This window comes from Pituophis catenifer, unplaced genomic scaffold, assembly GCF_029215685.1.
Source record: "Pituophis catenifer annectens isolate HBS135680 unplaced genomic scaffold, rPitCat1.0.hap2 SCAF_2, whole genome shotgun sequence".
Taxonomy (NCBI): Eukaryota; Metazoa; Chordata; class Lepidosauria; order Squamata; family Colubridae; genus Pituophis; species Pituophis catenifer.
The window spans coordinates 265,983,040-266,007,663 of NW_027256882.1; the positions used below are offsets into that span (position 1 = coordinate 265,983,040).

General features: G+C 39.5%; 1 protein-coding gene across 1 annotated transcript in view; it reads right to left on the bottom strand.

The window, feature by feature from the left end:
• The window catches only part of RGS7BP (regulator of G protein signaling 7 binding protein), a 64,287-nt gene extending 48,662 nt beyond the window's left edge, over positions 1-15,625 (bottom strand). Inside the window, exons 1-2 of the mRNA XM_070935861.1 lie at positions 14,831-15,625; positions 11,707-11,873 (exon numbers count right to left, since the gene is read on the bottom strand). Coding sequence (XP_070791962.1) covers positions 11,707-11,873; positions 14,831-14,995 — 332 coding nt within the window. The 5' untranslated portion in view covers positions 14,996-15,625. The remainder of the gene's footprint in view (positions 1-11,706; positions 11,874-14,830) is intronic.
• Between the last annotated feature and the right edge of the window lie 8,999 nt (positions 15,626-24,624).

The window sequence follows — 24,624 nt, forward strand, 5'->3', positions numbered from 1 at the left end:
TCTTATTTTTTTTTGACCCCCAAAATATGGCCTTGGCCTTATTATCGGGGGTCTTATTATATTTGAGGTGCAGGACTTCAAAATCTTGGCCCCCCGGCAGGGGGACTAGTGCCAGAGCACTAACCAGCTGCTCTGCTGGTGCAGCTCAGGCCACTGCCTCTAGCAATCGTGGCAGCTGCCCAATGCCCAGAAACTTTTCTTTTCTTCCAACTCCCCCCCACTCCTGTAAAGTTGGCAGGGCTTGGTTGGGTGGAAGGACACCCCAGAGGAGGGTCCTGAGTCCGACTCCCGAGCCAAGGTAATGCCCGATGCGGAGCAGGTCAAAAGGGAAGTGAGCGGGGCTCACCTGGTGCAGGGTGCGAAGGCCAACAACAGGTGTCTTTTCAGGCTTGGCCGCAGCTGAAATCGGCCGGTGCCTCTCCAGCCAGCTCCGCCAGGCTCCACGGCATCCTGGACAAGAAAGGCTCTGGAGCACAAAGCAGGAAGGAGGCGGAGTTTCTGGCAAGCCTGTATGCAAGCAAGCTCCATGCGATTGGCTGTTTGTGTGAAAGGAGGGCGAGGGGGCAGGAGAAGCGTGCGGGGCAGCCTGGGGGTATTCTTGGACCTTCTCTCCCCCCATCCCACTTCCCTGGCTGCCAACCAAGGAGGCTGGGTGGACTGGGCTGGGCTTGCACGGCCGCTCTCAAAGCGGCCAAGGGGGCCAGGGTGGGGGTCTCCACCCTGAGGGGCACCTGGCCAGCCTTGCCAAAGATATCTCAAGCCCACCCCCAGCCAGGGATGGGGTGGGATGGGGGTTGGTTGCAGCTCCTGGAGCTGAAGAGGAGTACAAAAGGACAGCCAGGAAGAGTTTAAAAGAGAGAATCCAAGTTCTCAAGTTACACACCGCTCAGGGGGGAGGAAAGGGGAGCAGGAGAAGAAGCACTGGCTTGGATTGCAAAAGCCACGGACTGGCTCGATCGCCTTCCTCTTGAAGAGCCTGCAGGGCAAACAGGAGATCTGGGGTTTGGGCGAACGGCAGAATTCTTGCTTCTCTGCCGCCCCACCCCTTCCCACCTGCCACTCCCCCTCACTGGCCGAGATCGGCAAGCCAGATTCGGAGAGCTGACTGCACTGCTGCTGCCCGGGAGGAAAAGAACATGAAAAATGGGTGCTCTCGCAGCGCCTCCTCTCCCTTCTTCTCCCGAGTGGCAGAGGTGCATCCGTCTCACCGAATCTGGCCTGCTGATCTCAGACAGCAGCAGCTCTGATGTTCCCCCTCCCTTCCCTCCCTGCGCATGGGTCTAAGTATTTTTGGAGTGGCTTATTTTCGGGGGGGGGAGGGCTTATTTTAGTGCATGCGCTCAAAAGCCCAATTGGGCTTATTATCCGGACATGTCTTAGTTTTGGGGAAACACGGTAGTAGTCACTATTCTGAATGATTTTAATAGCATAAAATAGTTATTGCAACACAACACAGCAGGAAAAATCAAGCAATAGGGCATCATTCTAAAATACACTAAAAAGAGAGTGCAGGGTTCACCAAATCATTTTACTATTCATTCTAGAAACCAACAAATTTATTTGTCAATAAGTCCATTATGTCAGCTTTCTTCTGCATTTCCTTGCTAATACTAAATTGTGCTTTAAAATTGTTACTAATTTTTTTATTAGAGCGAGGCAGAAGAAAAGTTTCATTCAATAAAAAGGCACTTGCATACCCATGTATTCTTAACTTTCAATTTCTTTAAAGTGAATATTGTAGTCATCTCGCATCCCCTGAACTTGTGTTTACTAATAAAATCCCCAAAGGAAATATATACCTGCAACAAAATCAATTCTACTGAAAGGTTTTCTATGTATTTCAGACCCTCCTAATGGAATCCAGATCTAAACTTTCTTTGTGTAAAATCTTGCACTAATGTGGGGGGTGGGGGATAAAAATATATACAAAGGACATTTTGATGTTAGCAGAGATTATTTGCCAGTTCTGAGTTAGTGGTCTGTGAGGGCATAGAAAATACTGTCAAAGTCAACAATTATTCTATGTCCATCCAAAATCCTTTGCTTTTAGTTTACTTCATTCTTTGCATCTCAAATTTTTTTGAGACCATTTTATTTCCTTGGAGCTACTGTGCAGCATCCCAATATGCTACCACTTCAAAATCATCCTAACTGTTGAAAATTTCCATGAGTTGCAATTTGTTATCAAATTATGAAGGTGGCAATTTGGTTTGTCCTTCTCTTATCTCGATTTAAAAATGGAATGTCAGGGTTCAGTTTAGAACCAAGTAACATCTCCAAGTACTTCAGCCACAGAGTCCACCTGATGGTGCTACTCCTTGTTTTTTATGTACACTGAGAGCTTATGCACTGAAGACAAATTCCTTGTGTGCCCAATCACACTTGGCCAACAAAGAATTCTATTCTATTCTATTGTTGATATTCATCTCTTATCACACACCCTTCTACCAGAAGGCACTTCATCTTGTAAGAAAAGTTATTTAGGAAGCCAAGCAAATGATAAATCCCACTTCATTGCAAACAACTGTCATAGTAAGCAATGAATCATCAAGGAAAATCTTGGAAATTCTGACACGCTGACTTCGTTTTTATCAGGCACTGCTGGGAAGTAATTATACCTATCAGAAAGTAAGCTGACTAACAGTAGTGACTTAATGTGGGGTTTAAGTACTGTGTTTCCCCGAAAATAAGACCTTGTCTTATATTTTTTTGAACCCTGAAATAAGTGCTTGGCCTTATTGCCATGCATTCAAAAGCCCGATTGGGCTTATTATCAGGGGATTTCTTATTTTGGGGGAAACAGGGTAGAAGAGGCCAGACAGAAGGACTCTCAATATTTCAAGGAGTCTAAGTGGAAAAATTATAAAAGGCCTCTGGCAGATGCCCAATCACAGACTTCTGACCAAAATCTTAAATTCAAATTGAAACATTTCATAATGGGTAAAGGGAAAGAGAAATATTCAATATGTAATAAAAGAAGGTACATGGTTGAAACAAACTAAATGAGAAAAAAGTGGAATAATTGTGCATTTCTACATAGCCTTCCACATCCTTTCTCCAATGCTCGGAATCAGGTAACAAAACAGGCTTAATGGTTATTAACTGCTTGCATTCTCAAAACACTGGTATCTTTGCATAAGCCAGCCAACAGTCTCTGTACCTGACCATTTAAGGAGTTCAAAAATTAGTCAAATCCTCCCTCCACTCAAATTCTAGTCCTTACTTTGAGTTCTATTTCTTTTCTTGACATCTTCTATTACAAAACACAACCAGTCATTCAGAAAGGAGCAGCAAAATAGTTCAACTACTCCCGTAGTCATAAAGAATAATCTCAGGTTAGTATAATTCTCTAGTGACTTTCTCCTACAGTTTGCATTCTGACTGTTGTACAATCAAAAGGACAGATGGAAACATATTGCCCAATTTAAACGAGAGCGCCAAGAAGTGTACAAAATGGGGGGGGGAACCAAAATTCATTCATTTTAGCTTCTTTCTTCAATAATAATTATCTGAAGTTCTCTGGATTTCTTATGAGATTGTGTAAATTATTTATTCCTGCCTGGGAACACTAACTCTGATACCACCACATGTTGCAGTATTTTTCCTGCCAATGTATGTTCAACAACTATTTTTTTTTTGCATTACATCTGACCTGGAAATTAATCAGCCAGCTGCCAAACACAGATGATGACAGAGGAACACAAGGTCAATCCACAATGCTAATCCAGGACTTAAGCAATTATAATAATATATGGAATTGCCTTCTATCTGACTTATAAAAAAGGATTATAAATTTCATAGGTGACATGTTTTTAAATGACGTTATCACCATTTTTTCAGTTCTGCAAAGGAAGAAATCGAGTGGGTAATGCTCCCATTAGGTATTGTGAAATTGCTTTTGGCAGTGATTCTTAGATATTTTGATTTCAGGACCCTTTTACATTCCTAAAAATGATTATCTCAAAGAGCTTTATGTGGGTTATATATCCACTGATATTTATTATATCAGAAATTAAAACTGAGAAATTTTAAGTATTGATTTATTTGACTTCCTAGATACCTTGAATGGTTGTTGATGACTCACAGTAGTCCTCAGACCACACTTTGAAAAATACCTCATATATATATTACAATGAAACAAATGATACATGACATTTAAAACTCTTTTACCATTAATTTTTTAAAAACTGGTGACAAATCAATCTTTTCATCATTACAAAACAAATGCATTCTCCCACTCTCCTGAGTGTCCTCCTACTGAGAAGGCTTCAACCAAGCTTCAAGAGAATAGAACTTATGGTTCATTATAAAGGCAGACTGTGTAGATACAAATACAGTTATCACTCAGGGAAGATTAATGTTGAGGATGGCAGTGACTGCATTTCCAGTAAAGTGGGCCACAATTTCCTATGGAGCAGGCTTATTTTAGGACTTGCAGGCAGCTCAATGGAACCCTTGATTTACCTGAACATCATAGTCACTGAAGCTTTGGGACCTGGTTGTGGCAGTCAGAAGGAAACTAGAAGACTGTCTATTCTATTTATCTTCATTCTACTCAACTTAATTTCTGATGACTCATGAGATGTCAGTTTGCACAAATCCTAATTCAACTGAGTTTGAGAATTATAGCAGGAGGGGAGGATGACTTCCTAGTCTCAGTGAAAGACATTACTGTGTGACTGTTAGAAATGTCATTTTCTATATAAAATGCTCTGACTCATGGCAGGGTTTAAATGGGATTCAGGCTAGGCTTGAAGTCCCCGAAAGTCTCATTGTGGATATCGCTGGATAGTAGCAGGAAACTGTTTTAGGAATCATTGATGGGAAGAGAGAAACTTCATGCTCTTTAAAGAAAGGACTGAGGAAAGGATTGTTGTAGGTTTGTGAAAGCTACAACAAGCAGTCCCGTGCTGGAAGGCCACAATTTACAGAAGGAGATTGATAATAAGTAATCTTTGTCTTACAACCAGTATAAAGCCCTGAATTTTGGTTGTAATCATAAACCAAGGCACCACGTGACCCGACTCAATTTTATAACTGTGTTACGACAGCTGTAAAACAAGTCATCCTGGTCATTATATGAATTCACCAGATTCAATGGGTGTTTTTTGCCCATTGAACATGATGAAAAAGGCAAAGTGTTGCAAATTGTGTCATGTGACCATTGAGAACACTGCAACACTATAAAAGCAAGTTGGTTGCTCAACACCTGAAACGTGATTGTGGGGTGAGAGGCAACTGTCATAACACTGAGGATGGGTTGTAAGTAGTTTTTCTTAAAGTCTGTTGTAATTTTGACCAGTTATATAACATTTTTGTGGCCAGGTACTTCTGGAAACCTCTGTTACATCTGAATAAAATGAGTCTTTGCAAATACTTAACCTCCTAAAGATGAAGATTTGTTTGTTTGAATACTCTGGGATTGAAGCACCGTATCTCTGCACCTTACCCAGCCCACTGCTGTGCTGTGGATTCTTTTGAGGGTTATACTGTGGGAGACAATACATTTTTCTCAGCTCAGCCAGAGGTGGTACAGTGTAGCAACCAGTTTGCCCAGCACCGGAAATGTGAGCGCGCACACTCACTTGCCGTCCACACATGCATGCGGTGTCACAAAACACAGCAATTTGCTCATGTGTGCCATCCACACATGCATGCGGCATAAAAAACACAGCGATCTAGGACGGCACTGCGCCTGGGCGGGCCTACCCCCACCCACAGGTTGCCACTACCGGTTCGCCTGAACCGATCCGAACCGGTTGAATACTACCTCTGCGCTCAGCGCAGGCGCCTGCTACCTCCTTTTCCTGTGACATGGCTTTCTCTGATCATGTTTGTTAAGAGGAGGATATTCTGTCCTTTTAGGAGAGTGTGACCTCTCCTCAGAGCTAGCTGTATTGTATATCGTTCCAGGAGGTTTATGCTGCCTTCGGCTTCTTCTACTATACAAAGTCTCTTATTTCACATAAACTGTATAATTTCTAGCTTGATCTGAGGTGAACTTGACCTAGTGAGTTTGGATAGGGCTTCTGAGAACTGCCACTTGAGGGAGCTCTTCACCTTCGTGTTGTGAGGATCCTTGGGCTGGTGTATCATTTCAGATAACCATTTAACCTAATGCTCATTTGACTTGGATGTTTTAGACAAATTGTTAACACTGATTAAATTTTGGTTTCATGCTCCAGGTTGCAGCTCCTGAATTAATATGGGACTTTTTCTTAATTCTCAATTGTGCCATGGGCATACTTAATTAACCTGTTTTTTTTAATGAAGTGAACACAAGACTCAAACATGTACTTCTATGGACGGGATTACAGGATTATCATTTGCAACTTTAGAAACTGCAGAAAGCATTTTATTCTAGTTTCAACCAGAACTTTACTGTAGGCAGTCAGATGTACACTGGGGAAAAAAATAAGTTTTAATTCCATGAGAAATTAACACTTTGAAATAATTGTTATTTAAAACTGGGAAGTATTTTTTTTTCCTGAAAAGGTTGGGCCAAAAATGGGGTCATTGCTCTAGACCAATGCATGCTAATAACACATTTTATAAAACTCTTAAAGGATTACAAAAACAGTATAATTTATCTAAAACAGCTGAGTAGCAATTGATTCAACTGAAATGATTGAGAGAGGTGTCTGAACTGTGGCAACAAGCAGTGGGACTAGCTGCTACTTCCTTTGCTTGTATATCCTGTCCAGCTGTCGTCCTTTGGCAGCCTGGGCTTCAACTTCTGCAGTAAAGATCCGGAAAAGTCTATGAGGAGAAGCATGAAGAGGAGGAAGATGGTGTTATTTCTCCCATCCTCATCTACATTCCTTCCAAGCGGTTCAATCTGATTGAGGAGACTCTCTCCATGTCAGGAAGGACGCAATAGCAAGCCACTTCCAAGAAATCTTGCCAAGAGAACTGCAGGAACTAATCCTGGCAGTCACAAGAAATCAACACTGACTTGAAGGCAAACAAAAATAAAATAAAATAAAACCATTCAATCTACTTCTTTTGATGAAATAGTACTCAAGCACCTCATATTTGGTTTCTCTTATATAAATTAAGTAATTGCAAAAGCAGGCAGTATTTTTCCAACTGTCTTTGACTAATCAGAAATTGAGCATGTGTATGTATATTTGTGTGTGTGTGTATTTGTGCTTCTTTGCTTTGAAACAAAGTAAGCATAAGCTTCTTATGTTTCAATTCTGCACTTCCTTTTCATGATAACCCTTTCTGCTCTGTATCTGGCAAATGTAGACTCCCCTAGATTCTTTTAGGACTCTTGGAAACACTATACCTGCCCATGTATTAGGGGATTAGTAATGCAGTGTGGAGATGGGCATACAAGTATATGAAAAATAAAATCCGTAGCCTTCGGTTTGAATAGCTGTTTGGACTAATTACTTCTCACTTTAGCAATAGCTATACTTCACTTTGTTAAAGCATCAGATATAGATTTGAAGTATGTGCTCCACAGTTCTGGAAAAAGTTCACGGTTTGTGTCTTTGTATATACATAAGAATAGAGGTTAACCCAGCATGTCCTCTTTCATTCCCTTGTGAAAAAAAAAAGGATTCTTCCCTGTTCTGGGTCTCCAAATTTATTCACTGGAATGTTCCCTCCTTCCTGAATACAACTCCAATTGAGTTTTCTTCTTCCAGTTATCACCAATGATTGCTGAGGCCACCAGAGAAAAACCAGCAACAGCCAATCCCTTATCTTCTAACCTAGCACCATTCCCAGTTGAATTTATTTTGTTTTAACTTTACTCCCAAGACTCTAATGACATCTTAAGTTGGTTGTTTATTCCCAGTCTGCCTTCCTTTTGAATGGTGTCTTTTAGACTATAAGCATGTAGGCAAAGGCAGTTTTGTTTCACATGTACATAATTGCAAACTATTCTGGGAGTCTTTTACGCAGAAGAGAATGGGGAAATCTGGGAGTCTTTTAGGCAGAAGAGAATGGGGAAATCTGAACTGTAATATCACAAAATCAACAGCTCTATAGCTATCAAACTCCTCTGAAGCTATGGAGGCCAATGGCCACCACTGCATCCTATGTCAACAAGCATCATAAAATTAAATATTGATTGTGTAAACAATTGGTTTATTTTATCTGTCCTAATCTACTTCCAGTGTCACAGGTGGAGCCACAGCTAAACTTATTTTCATTTATCACTATTTCTTAGTGCTGAATAATGTTTTATACACTACCATTTATTCCAAAGATAAAGCATCTTGTTAATCCCTTTCTGGTGTACAACTAAACTGCTCTTTAAAAGCAAGGGGGAGAAATAAAATCTTCTCTCACAGCCAGGAAGCTGAAGACCATAGACACGTGGCATCTTCTGCCTCGTAAAAAGATTATCATGGGAAGATGTAGATCGACCCAACTTTCCATAGTCCTATGGATGGAAAATTTCAGCCACATTTTAACTATTAAATCTTATTTAGCATCTTGAGGAATTCACATCTCAGGAGCACAACTCAAACTGACCTGTTTGCTATTTTATTAATGATTAAAATTATGTTTTCAGTTATAGTTTTCTATTCAAACACCCCACTAGCTTAAATTCTCTAAGGTTCACACATTATTTTCTTAAAATAAATTTTCTAAGCAAAATACAGTTTGAAAATAGTTATAAATCTATTTTTTTCAATCACACAAATGTTTGGAATCCCTATTTTTGCTTTTTTTAGGAAACTGGGACTAATTAGTTTTAAATGGTTTTACTAGTAGTGTAGAAATTCCAATTTAAAGCACATCCACCAGAGAATTTTCCCTCAGCTTTTTAGTACATTACACATCAATCACAACTCAGTAATATTCCATAAGATTTGCAGCAAACCTATAAAAGGAACTGTGAAACTGAAATTACCTGTATATAACTATTTTTTTTTTAAAAAGATCCTTAAATGGAACACAGTATTATTTCCTGCAATTTTTTTTGAAGAAGCAAAAAGTAAACCTGCTCATCTATTCAGGGCTAGCCCTACCACTAGGCAAGATGAAATGGATGCTTCAGATAGACTGAAGAAATGCTCTGTCTACTATTCCATTCCAGTCCAGTCTGTTTGCTGGATCGATTGACCATCCAAATATTTCACTTTAAGGACTTTCACAAGGTTCATTCAAAAGACATCAGCCAAGTATGATACCCTGGCTGGTTGGGAATGGGAATGATGGGTCAGGTGTCTGGCAAACAAGGGCAGCATGAACAAATAGTATTAGGGAAAATTGAAGCAGGCTCTGTCCTACTTCTGACCTTTATGCGTATCTTTAATTTAATAAACATTTCAGGGGCTATGTACAGAACAGTGTGTAAGTAAAAGGGCATTTTTAATCCCTACCGCAGTCTGAAAGCCAGTAGTGAAGGTTGGAAACAAGATTACATCAGTTACACTGCCATGCATTTAAAAGAAAATGTCAAAATAGCAAATTTGGAGCCACGGACTTCATATCTGTGTAATTATCACAGATGCCTATTTAAGGGCCACAGCCCAGTATAGCATTCTGGCACAAGCAAAACTGAAATTAAATCCAAATTCTCTTCTACTTGACTCATCTACTTTGTAAAATATATGCTTAATTTGGCATGATAAAAGCAAGTAGGGTTAGGAACCGAAGTATGGGTTCCTAGCTTAGAAGAGCATGATATAATGGTGGCCTAACATTTAGCTTAGTGTTTTCATTGAAAGAATTATTGATATTTAATGAAAAAGTCTTCCACTTGAGATATGGATAGATACTGTCAATCAGAGCAGACCCTATAAACCTAAAATAGGCTGCAGTAGAGTATAAGGCAGGTTCTGAGTTTTAAGAATTATCTGTAAGATAGGCAATTACTGATATTCATTGTTTATTACAACTAATGTTTATTTACAAACTTGCTTTTAAATGCATGTTTTGAGGACTTCTGGTTTTCCACTTTTCAATTTTTAAATGCTGTATTTTTGGTGGCTACTTGCATCTTTTTATGCTGCTTGCTGAACTAATTACAAAGCCTCTACTGAGCACTTATTCAAACTAATGGCACTGTTGCCAATAAATTATTACAATGTTTGATGACAGAAAGGTGTACTTCTTATCCCTAATATTAAAACCTTTGCATCCTTAGTGCTAAGTGTATCTGCATCAAACAACATTACGTCTCCAAAAGTTTATAGCATGACAAGAGTGTTTAAAATTACTCAATCACTACTAAAACTAGAGCTTTGAATTTTGCTTTAACTGAAACAAGATAGGACTATTTAGTTATGCTTGTCAATTACTGTCAATTACGATTTATTATTGATTTAAGAGATAGAAGGAAAATAAATTGAGACATAATTCAGATGACAGATAAGATGGGGTCAAACTTTCCTATGCAGAGCAGATATTCAAATTGTGAGTTATTGTGCAGGAGGACCTCTTATTTCCTTAGATGGAAGCATTTATTATAGGCTTTCTTTCCTAAATAATGACCTAAAAGCAATTTATAACCTCTAAGCTTCACTTAGATAATACATTGAGTGTTGGGTTACCCATGTGTGAAATACTGGTACAAAGTGCTATACCCACTTTGGTCTTCAGTCTATTTTTTAGAGACAAAGTTAACAATAATTTTGAAATCTCTATACTAGTTGCTAATTTAGTTCTGGGTGCAATATAAGGAGTCACTTGTTTTTACAGATCTAAATAGTTTCGGTTCAGGATACCTTAGACATTGCCTCCTTTTGCAAAGTTCCCATCATTTAAATCATCTGGGGAAGTACATCTTCAACAGTAGATGGCCACCATGCTACGACTTGGGGCCTGACTTTTTGTCATGACTGAATATGATGAATTTGCTCCCCAATGGAGTTTAATGGTGCCTTCCACATTGGCTAAACCCCCTGCACCCCCGCCTTTCAGTTTACCTTTAACTATGCCTAAGTATAAAATTTAAGTCTGAATTTGTAGTTTTAATGACTTAAATCACTATCTTATCTTTTGGTAGAGTCTGTTGCTTTTAATATGCTTGCCTTTTGTATAACATCCAAAATATTTGTATTTTGGTAGCAGCTAAAAGTAAAATACTTCAATGAATATTATTAGGTTTTTAGAGTCCTGTTTGCAGGTACAATTAGTACTGCAAGGCTGCATAAAATGTACATCCAATGTAAATTAAATGTATTCCAGTTTTATTTCCACCTTAGATGTAACTGATGGGCATAATCACAGATGCAAACTGTTTATTACGTTAGTTTAGAAGTGATTTGCTGTTTTAGCTGTAAGTTTTGAAGCAAAACAAAAATGTAGCATCTGAAAGCATATTGTAACATTATTTAGAATGCTATTTTCCAGTTAATAGATAATAAAAGTTTTAAAATAATAGTCTGGTCTAATAATGTCGCTCTTTAACTTTGTATTTTAGAATGTATTTTTTAAAAGTTCCTCTATCTCTGTCAAAGACTCGTATCAGCTTAACTATGAACTTCTGTTTGTTACAGCAGGTTACAAAATGCTTTCAGTTTCAAACGATTTTAAATGGCACAGCTTTCCTCCAAATGTTCTGAGAGCTGTAACTAAAGACCAAAGAGGTGCTTTCCTATCCCAAAAGCCAGCTCAGAACGAATTAAACCTTTTAACCGAAATCCAGGCTATTAAAATACAATAGTGGCTATCTCTTGCTCCTAAACCTTGTACAGAACTGGTAACAACTCAGGCGAGTAGACTGAAAGAGTCTCCTACCCAGAGATTGCAGACAGCTTTTGGTGTGCCTGATAGGCGATCTCGCATCCTTTGGTACGTGTTCTGTGCATTTCAGCATGTAACGATGGGCAACTGGCTGAGACATCCCCAATGGAAATGACCAATTCCCGATACAGAGCCACCTGGGTGTTGAAGTCCTGGACAAGCTGAGAAAGAGAAAGAGAAAAATCCATTTACATAAAACCAACGTTTTGCTGCAGTGAAAGATAAAGCAGGATTTTTTTAAAAAAAATGTTGCTCCAGCCATGCTGATGTAGGCATTTGAAAAAGAACGAAGATCTGCCCCTACCATGCCATAAATAATGAAGCATGTTATAAAAGCTGCCCTTTGCTCACCCAGAGCATGCAATTTCACTAAGAAATGAAGATATTCCACATATTTTAAGCCTTTGAAAGTGTTTTTACACGCTGAAGCTGGCTGACTAACAGCTTCTCTTTTCCCAGAAGCCAAATATTTTATCATGAAAGAATATAATGTTTCCAGAAATAGTTTCTCCTCTATGCCCCCTGCCCTAGCCTCCACCCACCCACCCCAATTTTCTGACTTGCTGTCTATCAGGAGTGGAATGTGTCACTCATTCCTCTGCTATTTTTTTAAACTGCTTTTCCTGGCTCCAAGGCTGTTTTTACTATTCTTAAGAATCTGACTATTCATCTAGGAGGAAAAATCCCTTGCCATTCAATATTTGTACTAGTACCTTAGTCTGTATATAAAAATACTTCCAACTCAAGGCTTCAGGGTTAAATGAATCATTATCATTCTGCTTAACACAATTACTATTGTTGATTTCTCTTCTGAGACATTAACGTTTGTATATGTATGGTATGCAACAAGGGAAAAGATTAACAATATATTCTAACATTAATTTGTAACACAGTTCAGATTTGTCCACCGTTTAATCCTCAAACTATCATAAAATGGCATCCCTTCATTTGAATATATGTAACCAACAACAATATATCTTATTGTTGAGTTGGCCTATATTTTGCCATAATCCTAACACCAAATTATATTTTCAACACTTCTGTTGTACAAAGTGAAACATCTCTACATCCATAGCTGGATTCTCTGGCCAATCAGTTCAACTCCAAGGGACTGTTGTGCACTGTGTGATAAAATAAATCTTCCATGCTTTCCCTTCCAGATTAGTATGTTATGGGCCTGACAAAGAAAATCACATTTGACAGACTGCCCAAACCAAGGCTTGAAAACACTATCCTCAAAAGCTCTTTTGTGACACTTGCTGAGCCTTAATAGAACCTTATGAATGTCAAGCTTTATTTTTAAAAGTTAACGTTTTGTAAACTCACAATTGCATTTAAAAGAAATTTAAATGGGAAGATTTTTTAAATGCCCTAAAATGAAAAGAATACTAAAAAGTTTAAGAAAATCATTTCCTAAAGAAAATGACTACATTCAATATTGTAACCTTCATAGCCCAGATCACATATTTCCATTGAAAAAGATTTTCAGCGCAAATAATCAGTAGTTTCATTTTACAAAATGGACTTTTATTTAAATTCATAGATTACAGTAAGAATCCCATTAAGTGTACAGCAGCCTTATCAAGAGCTAATTACACAAATCTCAATGTAAATTTGTTGTTTTAGGACACATAGGTCTTGCTGAAGGAAGATGCATATTCCAATCTAATGTGTCTGAAATAGAAGACTGGTCTGCTGCCTATCTCAGCCCACTGTGTTCAGACTACTTATATCACATTGAAATAAAAGCAGTAATTCTAAAATTCTCTTGCTTGATTTATGAAGGCTCAGACCTTCCTGAGCTGCATTTCAACTTCAGCTAACTCTGACAAATTCAACATTTATATAAAAATTAGAAGCCCAAGGCAATTTACAATCCTATATAAGTTTATGCAAAGGAAATTCCTTCTGAATTCAGTATTTATTCTGAAGTAAATCTATATATGATTGCAACCAAAATGTTTTGTGTAACTATTTTTGAGTTGTCATTAAATGTTTTTTTTTTTTAAATCATGCATTGTTTACAGTCATGGTCACTATAAATAATAGCCTAAGAAGTATCTGCAACCAATAGATTCCAAAAGGGTAAGTACTTAAATAGGGAAATTAGAAAACTAATAGATTTTTCCTAACAAGTACTATGATTTTAGCTTTTTCAACTGCACAAATTAGCATAAAAATATAATTGTTTTTTTTTAAAAAAAGGAACAGTTCGATGTTAGAGCTCTATCTTAATGAATTTATAAGTTAACCATACTACAGAGCTCAATTGCACCAAAGTTCAACGTAATTTGGATTTGGGAAGAATATACTTCTAGTAGATTAACTTCCTATCTACCCTGGGGGTTGAAGTGGCAAGTTAGTTCATACATCAACAGGCACAGCTGCTACTTGCACCAGTAAGTTAGCACAACTCTGGCGTGAAAAAGACGGGTGCACATCTTTTAATATCACCTCCATGTGCATTCACAGCCTTGTTTTCTATTGAGCCAGCGGAACTGTGTGAGATTTATTTATTTATTTATTTATTTTCTTGTTTCCCACTTCCGAAATTAAGGGGAAGCAGAGAAAATGCCTGCTCTGGGGGTTTCCGAGGTCTACTACACAGGGCGTAGAAGTACCGTTCCAGATTACACGGTGGGCAAATACTACCAAACAAGTAGCAGATGTTTGCTACTTCTGTAGTATCCACTGCCCCACGCAAGCCCCGATGTTCCAAAACCGCATCTTTCTTTAAACCTTTCCTACGAAAGACGTATAAACGGGAGCTCTTTCTCCAACCTATTAAACACTTAGAAAAATAAATAAACCCATCATTATAACGCACCCCCCTCTCCCCCCCCCCCACGCCTTCCTGACGACGCCGCCGCCTCACAAGCCCTGGTCTTGAAGCCGCTACTTGAGCAAAAAAAAAAAAAAGGGTGTCAACTCAATTGCGGACTGCAGTTTTAAAAATAGTGCAGCTGCACGTGATCGGAATAGACAAGGAGCGGGAGACGGGGGGGGGGTAAGGGTTGGTGGGGGAGAGGAGTGGTCCCTCCACCGAGCCCCACACGAACACGTCTACCAAAAAAACAACAACAACAAAGGGGAGGGGGCGCAGCTGCGCGGTACCCACCATCTTGCAGTCATCCAGGGCTAGTCTCTGGGTCTTAGGGGCGCCCTCGGTGCTGCCGCTGTCTCGGCCTTCGCAGTCTCTGCCGTGCAGCGACGTTTTGCCGATTTGGAAGATCGAGCCGGTGGACCTGGGGCGCTTTTTGCGCCCATTCGGTGCAGAACTCATTCATACGCATCCACCAAGCAAAAGCTGCTGCTTACACGGGTGCCAGCCGCGGTGGGTGGGGGTGGGGGGAGCGCAAAGATTTTCCACCACGCCAGATTCGAGTGCCGCCGCCTCAGGCGGCAGCGGCGGCGGCAACAGCAACAGCAGCAGCGCGTCGATGAACCCGGCGAGAGCTCCAGAATCGCTCGCGCTCGCCCGGACGCCTTTTTTTTTTTTTTTTTTCCCTTCCCCTTTCACAGGCGGGAAGGCTGTTCGGGCTCCAGGGAGCCTTCGGCCGGCAAGGGAGCACTCGAGGAGACGGTGGCGGTGGCTTGCAGCATCGCCTCCCGTCGGGCTTACGGCAGCGAGCGAGACGGAGGATGCTCAACAACTTCTCCTTCGCCTTCCTTTCAGCGCCGTCGTGACCCGCAGCGTGTCAGTCCCTGGAGCCAAAAGTGAGCGCGAGTCCGCTCTGCAAGCGCCGGTTTGCAAGCGGCGGAGATCCCAGGCTGCTCGGCCGAGCGGGGCTTCCATTCAGGACGGGTGGATGTGGGTGGGTGGGGGAGGGAAACGCAGCCCTTGCCTCAGCCCGCCCGTCTCCAGCAACCCCGCTTCTTTGTGCCTCCTTCGCGCACAGCAGCACCAGCTTCTGCCTCGCTCGCTCGCTCGCCCGCCCCCTCCCTCGACGCCGCAGCACAGAAGGGGAGCGAAGGCATGTGCGCCTGTGTATATCAGGCAGAATTGGGCGCGCGCAGGCGCACGCCTCAGTCGGGCGATTTTCTTTCCCTGGGCTCTTACGTTACTTGTTCCCTTTCCAGACGGTCTCGTCGGCGGGAAGGCTCCCTCCCACCCCCGACGGGAGGAAACAGAAAGCCGCTGAGGGTTGCTCCTCCAGCAAGGCGGGGCCTGATGTTGCGCCAAGGTTAGCGGCTTAGCCCGCGAAGCTAACCCAAACCTTCCAAAACAGGCAGCCCCTCGTACCGGAGACAAGACCTAAAAAAATAGGATCCACTTGCAAAAGTGGAATTCTGGAGAACCGTCTTCTGAAGTTCCATCACCAGGCTCTAGTCCTTTTTTTCCTACTATTTCCCCCCCCCTGCGTTTTTTTTCTTTCTATCTGGTATCCCCAAAAAAGCAGAAGCATAAATTCCCTCTTTTATGTTAAACCAGGTCAGTTGCAAGACTAGCAACTGCGTTCAGATAGTATAGTCAACTAGGTTAGTGTTTCAAAAAAAGTGTGGGTCGATTGTGCTTCGCATATTGTGTAGAGTCAACGTTGATGGTTCAGTATATTGTGCAATTCAAGGAAAAGAAAAAAATTAGTAACCAGGCTAGGTGTACTGTATTTTGCAAACAAAGTCACCGAATTGGATCAACCCGTGTCATCTGGATCATGAGCTATTGAAGCAAACACCAGGTGTTTCTCAGAAAAACAACATTTGGATAACAAAGGTCAAGGTTACTCATGCAGGAGAGCTAGTTGGCTTACTTGAATAAAATAACTTAGGTTTATTTCCACAGACCAGCAAACCCCAAATTTGGATCCACTTTTGGCTAGCACTTTTTGGATAAGTTACATTTTGGGCATTTGAGGTGAAATATCACTAGATATTCATCAGGAGTATTTTCCTGCAATTTCTTGGTTATACTGTACAATAGAACAATTAATGATAGAACAAAAAATGTTCAAGGACATAATTCTCTGCAGAAAGTAGGAGACTGTGAGTTCTAGTCCTGCCTTAGTCATGAACTCCGGCTGGGTGACTTGGACCAGTCACTGTCTCAGCCCAACTCACCTCAAAGATTGTGAGGAAAATTGGAGCAAGGTGTGTTGGATATGTTCGCCACCATGACTTATTTGTAAAAATAATAAAGGTGGGATGCAAATAAATTACTGTCATAAAATCTTAGATGGGCACGTGTATGCCCATCCTCTCCTTAATGGCTTTTTTTTATAATTGCAGAAAACATTACGCAAAATTATGAAAATTATTTTTATTGGGAGTTACTCATAAAACTTTCAGTTTTTACTTCAGTACATTCAGTTATGAAAAACAATAACTTTTTCATCTCAACTTGTAATTAATGTAGTAAGACTCAGCTTTGACATAAAGTGGCTTCATTATTTAATAAAGTAATCTTTTAAATTTACAGTGTGTCTTCACAGATCAGCTTATACAACCAATGTCAATTAAACCAGCATAATTAGTTAAAACGTATGTAACTATAACTATAATATGATTATAACAAATTATAGAATTATCTAATTATAGAATCTGAAAACACAGAAAAAGAGGCCAGAACATATTTTCTGAAAGAAAGTTCTAAATTGAAGCGATCAGTGTACAAAAGGCCCATTACAAACAACTATTAATTTAATAGTTTGTTGAAAAAAGGCCTCAGAAATCAACTGCAAGGCTCAAATGGGTTAAGGGAAACTTAGCCTGATATTTAGGGCCCCAAATTGTTTAAGGCTATTAAAGCCAATAGGTAAAAAGGACAGATAATTTCACCAAGCATATTAAGGCTGATCACCTGCCTTAATGCACTGATTGAACAATACTTCTAAATTTGACTGTTTTAAGTATGTATATAAATTATGGCTTATAAATCATATTGCTCTTGTATAATAGTAAAACAGGTTGGCAGCTTATTTGCAGTGATCACAATTCTTTTAAGAAAACTCAAAGCTTGGGTTTCAGACTCCAAGATTTTGAACATGAAATGTCCAGTGAAATGGCTGTTTTGAGTTCAAGAGAGCTTGTTGCACTCTTGTGAAAATGTTAAAGCTGGTTTTAGCCAGTTTGAAAGCATTTTAAGACTGAATTTAAAATAAGTGTTCAGATTTCAAGCTTGGAATGCTTTTGGAAGGTAAAAATCAGAATCAGCATTTCAAATTCAAAATGGGGCATTTTATGCTCAAACATTTTAAATTTGAAATGTTTTGTATCCATTACTAAAAATTGACATCAGAACTAAAGTACTTTCATTTTTAATTATTTCTAGATTTCATGCCTGAAAAGGAAGAATAGACAATGTAAGGACTGCTTCTATATCTTTTTTTTTTTTGCTACTATTCCAAAAGTTTTAATGCGCACATTATTGGTTTCACATAAACCTAGGGAACACTGGAAATATGGACTATAGAAATATCTGTGCTATTAATTCCCATTTTTTCTTGTAATAGTTCAGTTAAATGGATCAGAATAAAAATTGTTTAGAAGCTTTCATTCCTCCCCGAGAACTGAATTTTGGTATGGCCCAAGACAGTCCAACTATGATAACCTAAATCATTATGAGAAATGCTGCATACAGATGTGCATTCTGATAACAAGAATCTGAATACACTATAATTATAATATTTAATTGCTGGAAGAACTGTAATCCAGTAATAGAGCAAATCTGAGGTTCAATTCAAACATTTAGATGGGTCTTGGAAGACTTTGTTAGAAATTATAGAAGATGTAAGTATAGACCAGTGTTTCTAAACCTTGATCACTTTAAAATGTCTGGACTTAACTCCTAGAATCTCTCAGCCATATATTGAGTTTGGATTCTATTATAAAATTCCAAACTTTTTGTTGCTATGGTTGTTACTCTTATGTTAAGCAATAATTATACTCATTTTGGTTACAGAAAGATATAACACCAACCATATTCTTGCATATTTATGTTACATGATTACACAGGTGGAGAGAAACATAATTCTTGCCCAGATCACTAGATGAGCTAAGCATGCTTGTATCATTTTCAGAAAATAGTGTCCGGCATCAAATATTGCATACAGAGAACATATATATATTCTTTGTGTAGCAGATCATTCTAAATGATCTTTTAAACAATCAGGGTGAAAAATATGGACAAATATATACAACTCAGCTAACATTTTAATGTACTCATATGTAGGATTATTGATTGTACACTTTTTTCTGATATGATTTTTATGCCCTTAACAGCTACAAAAGATGAATAAACATAGCAGTGTGGATGTGATGGAGAAGATTCACCTAATAAATTCTGTCTTGCAGCTTTTAAAATAATGAAACTGCATTCACAAACAAATACAAATATTGGCAACAAATCCAGATCCAGAACCTGATAGTAAGCTATGTTTATACATAAGTAATATATTATGTCTTAATATAAATTTCTATTATTTCATTTATAACCTGCTTCAATGGATACTTTCTAGGAATATATATGTGTAGTAACAGCAGTATGCTCCATTACAGAACATGAAAGTTGCTTAGGTGCTATTTTCTTTTTGAAACAAAACCTTTTAATGTATTTCCACAGATGGAGAAGTAGAAACCATCTGGAATTGCAAAAATATTTCATGAACAGAGAGCACCCTGGAATTGCATTTTTTTTTTTTTTGCTTTACAATATAGTACTGTTCCTATTAATAATAATACAAAAAGAATCCCCATCAAAAATGCAAAACAAACCTGTCAACAGTACAGATATATAAACAATATATATAAAGAATCCTGTAAACACAGAACTGAACCTAATATTAATAAGTCATGTCGTATTTGACATTTAGTACTGGACTTCTTAACAGGTCACAGATTTTCCATACTACTTGGATCTTTTTGCTTAAATACTGCATTTGCTTAGAGACTCTACTGTTTTGGACAATGTTTGGCACATGAGTCTTAACAAACCAGGGCCTGGTAGTTTTTGTAACAAGTCTGATTAACTACCTTCCTGTTAAGTTTTTAATTATTTTTAAAATTGTAATTTACCACAGGGTTAAAAAATAGGAAAGCTAAAGTTGCACATTTAAAATGAAGAAATAATGAAATTTGAAGCCATTGAGTTTTCAATAATTTTCAAAGACAAAAACCGCTGGTGATGATTTTAACTGATTACATTAGAAATTTGTTAATAATAAATATATATGAGAGAAGCCCAATATAAAATGTAAATACTTTCCTAAGGGATATAATTAATTGAATGGAGAACTTAGCCTTTAATTATCAACCATCAGAATTGCTGCTGCTTGGTTTCCAAGCCGTAGTATGTCAGCAATAAGTATCCCAGTCCAGGTTTTTACATTTTAAAAGCAAATACTTGGTTTTTACTATTTCAGTTATCTTGATATGGAATGACAAGAAAATACAGGATAGAGCATGAGAGAGAAGTGGGATGAAGAATGAGGAAGCTCAAATAATTACTATTTTGAGATTTGACCTAAATCTTACTTTTAGCTTCACTAGAACTACAGGTAATCCTCTACTTAGACTACATTTGAGCCCCAAATTTGTTAAGTGGGTCATGCCTCATTTTACAACCTTTTTGTCACAATTGTTAAGCGAATCACTCCAGTTTTTAAGTGAATCATGTTAAAACAAATCTGTAACTTTGCTTGTTGAATGGCAGCTGGAAAAGTCACAAATGGTGATTATGTGACCCCAGGATGGTGCAACTCATAAATACATGCCAGTTGCCAACCATCCAAATTTTGATCACATGACCCTGGGGATACTGCAACAGTCGTAAGTGAAACCTGTCATAAATCACTTCGTTCACTGCTCTTGTAATTTTGAATGGTCACTATATGAATGATTGTAAGTCAAGGAACTACCTTTACTTTCCTTTTATATCCTCATATCTTTGCCATTTTCTGACTAGTCTGTAGATTTTACTCTCCTCCTTGTTTTCATTTATCAAACATGCTTACACTAAGATAGCATTTGCCTTTTATATCTTTATTGTGTTTGGCTAGTACTTTCAGTTTCCGGAAGAACAGATTCAAGGGATCACATCAGAATAGACACAAGGTAAGAATTCATTTCTTAAAAATGCTTTAGCACAGGGGTGTCAAACTCAACGCTGGCAGGGTGCTGTAGGAGGCTGTTGAAGCCGAAAACAGGGCATGGTAGGGGGCACGTCAATGGTGAAATTCACATTTTTTTACTACCAGTTCTGTAGGTGTGGCTTGGTGGGCATGGTGTGGCTTGGTTGGTGTGGCTTGGTGGGCATGGCAGGGGAAGGATACTGCAGAATCTCCATTCCCACCCCATTCTGGGGCCAGCCAGAGGTGGTATTTGCTGGTTCTCCGAACTACTCAAAATTTCCACTACCGGTTCTCCAGAAGCTATCAGAACCTGCTGAATAGCACCCCTGGGGCACGCATGGCCCCCTGTGCTCCATTTTGGCTGGCACTGTGCTGCAGGAGGTGTCTGTCTCCCCCCCTCTCCTCCCCCCCAGCCAGCCTGAGAAGGACAACTACAATGCTGATCCGGCCCTCGAAGAAATTCAATTTGACACCCCTGCTTTAGCAGAAATCATTACTTAATTAGGAATAGTTAATTCCTTTCATTCTCTCTGCTCACTCCACCAGACCTAACAGTGAGGGCATATTTTAGGCCCTTGTAGCAAATAGTATTATTTTGGTGGATTCTGGAGTTGTGCCTTCTCACAGCAGCACGTGATCTATGTAGTAAAATCCTGGCCCCCCGCCCCTGAAATTCAAAACGACCAGACCCTGTTACCCTCTCATAAGGCTTTGAAGACTTGGCTGTTTCCCCAGACATTTGGGCCAGGAGGCTTAAGGATCTTTGCTGTTGATGTGTTTTTTATGGAGGCGGGAGTGTCATAGTTTTATCCTTGAACAACTAGGGTTGTATGTTGTAGTTTTTGTGCTTCTAATCCATGTATGCTGCCTTCATAGATGCGTGAGGTGGGTGGCAATTTAAACCAAATAAATAAATACGAGCTAATTAATTTTATGCAAGTGATGCCTAATAATTTGGCATAATAAAAGTTGTTTGCTTCTTAGTCTGCATTTCCCATGTACAAATTGACTGTTAGTTGATATAACTAGCATTCTTCCTTCTTTCTTAGTAATGGTAAGCAAAACCTGGTGGAACACACACTATGCTATCAGCGACATCCGTAACTTCTCTTGGTGGTTTTTGAGACTTCTAACAAAAACTAATGCCACAACGTTTGATACTTTTCAATGGTTTCATGTATTCATATTTACTATTAAAAAGAAAACATTTGGTAGGAGGACCATAGTGCTTCTGCTCTTTTGAATAAAGTGCATTCTGAAAAAATATCTAGAAACCAAAAGACGGTGAGTTCTAGTTCTCCCTTAGGCATGAAAGCTAGGTGGGTGACTTCGGACCTGTCACTCTCTCAGCCCACAACATCATGCATGGGCAGCAAGCCGGTTTGTTTATTCCTGTCGCAATCAAATGGATCAAAGCAAAACAGATCCTGTACTTGGAGGAAAACACTAGGAAAAAAAAAAAAGAAAAGAAATTTGCACTAATGTATGCCGTGTTATCTGTTTCAACAAAACGTTTATAAATTATTTATGGAGCATTATACAATCTAAAATGGGAAGGACACGGGGCAGAAAAAAAACGTAGGTCTAAAGAACAGAGCCGATACTTTGAGAATTTCAGGGACAGAGCGTTCCAGAGATGTGGCACCATCACAGAAAAGAGGTTTTTGCAGTAACTATCAGGTGATGGTCAATTCACACATCAAGATCTCATCTGATTGAAACATTCTATCAGTGGTCTAGTGCAGTTTTTTTTAAAGCATGGCAACTTTTAAGATGAGTGGACGTCAACAATCAGGCCCTGCCTAGCATGCTGGCTGGGGAATTCTGGGAGTTGAATGCCACATGTCTTAAAAGTTGCCAAGTTTGAAAAACATTAGTCGAGGACATTATCAGGAGGAAAACCTATCAAACTTGATTAATTCTAGTTATAATAATAGTGCACAATGTATGCATATAATTATGTATAATAATAGTGTTACTCTGGAATAATGCTGCATAAGCTTGATAATTAACTGATACCAGCTAAATAGGGTATTTTGAACACTGCTATGCAAAACAATTGTGCCAGATGAGAGCTGGTTGTTGGGCACCTTTGGGACATGATGTTAGGGCTCTTCCAGAACAACATTAAAATAGTGTTCAAAAGTGATCTAAACAGCTGACGTGGTGGAAAAGTTGTGCTATGAAGTAGCAGAGAGAAATCTTTATTCCTTTCTCTTCATTATATATAGCAGCTCTTCCTGCTATACCATGGGTCACTTGCTGTTCAGACTGCAGATCTGTTTGTTAGATCTGGATTAGCAAAACAGTCCTAGAAGGCAGTACCCAGGGACCAAAGGGGAAGAGCTATGCCAGGGGTGTAAAACTCAGTGGTGAAATCCAATTTTTTTTTACTACCGGTTCTGTGGGCATCGCTTGGTGGGCGTGGTGTGGCTTGGTGGGTGTATCAGGGGAAGGATACTGCAAAATCTCCATTTCCACCCCACACCAGGGGAAGGATACTGCAAAATCCTCATTCCCTCCCCACTCCTGGAGGAAGGATATTGCAAAATCTCCATTCCCACCCCCTCTGGGGCCAGCCAGACGTGGTATTTGCCAATTCTCCAAACTACTCAAAATTTCTGCTACCGGTTCTCTGAACTGCTCAAAATTTCCACTACCGGTTCTCTAGAACCTGTCAGAACTTGCTGGATTTCACTCCTGGTCAAACTCAAGGCCCGTGGGCCAGATCTGGCCCGCAGCATGCTTAAGTCTGGCCTGCGGGGCTGCCCTGGAAACAGTGAAGGACTGGCTTGTGGTGCCTCTGCCAGTGAAAATGGAACTTGGGAGGACCGTGTGCGGTCCTCCCGAGCTCCGTTTTCACTGGCAGAGGGTTGCAGGAGGCCATCGCAGCTGAAAATAGAGTCTGAGAGCCTGTTTTTGCTGGCAGAGTTCTCGGGCCGCAACAGGTGTCCCTGACACAAGTGACATCCAGCTAGCCACGCCCCCCCCCAAAGTCAAACACAACCCTGATGCGACCCTCAATGGAATTGCGTTTGATACCTCTGAGCTATGCTCACACTAGTCTAAAGTAGCCAGTGAATCCTGGGCTGATCCTAGAGTTTATCTGACGGCAATGCTGGCTGGTTGATAAACCTTATCAGTTTGCACTCTGGTAAAACAGCCATGTCTTGTTGCCTGCCTAGAGGGCTAATCATTACTTTAACAATGCTGAGGACGACCTTGCTAACAAGGAGTTGAGATAGGATAAAGACAGTGCTATGACAATTGCAGGGGAAAAAAGTTACACAGGCATGTTTGTGCTGTGGTTAGTTGGAAATGAGGAAGGGCTTCTGAGGAACTATTGGAGGAAGAAAGTCCTTGAAACAAATGCAACTTTTGCCCAAATGTGAAGAACAAAAATAAATATAATCTTTGACAGAAGCAACACAACCAGATGCAAAAACAAATTTCAAGAAGAACTGGCAAGATCATTAAAACCCATTATGGAAATTATTTAAATAGTTCTAAGAAGGAAAACTGTTTTGAGGCTACTGAACTTGTAGATGACATAGATGTTAACAGTGTGGAAGAACAATAAAGTTGAACATCTATCTAGATGCCCATTAGTGAATTGATTTTCATGAATGTGAATCTGAAAATATGGTTTATTTGGTTTAAATTAGGCAATATAGTTTAATATATACAAGTGCAAATGGTGTATAATAAAACAAAAAAAAAATCTAAACTTCATATATTCTCTAATTTCCATGCATTTTGCTCATCCTGAGCAGAGATGCTTAGGACTCCCCTGACATGGTTTGGAGTGGCAGAAGACAGCATTTTCCTTGGAATGGCTCTATCTCTG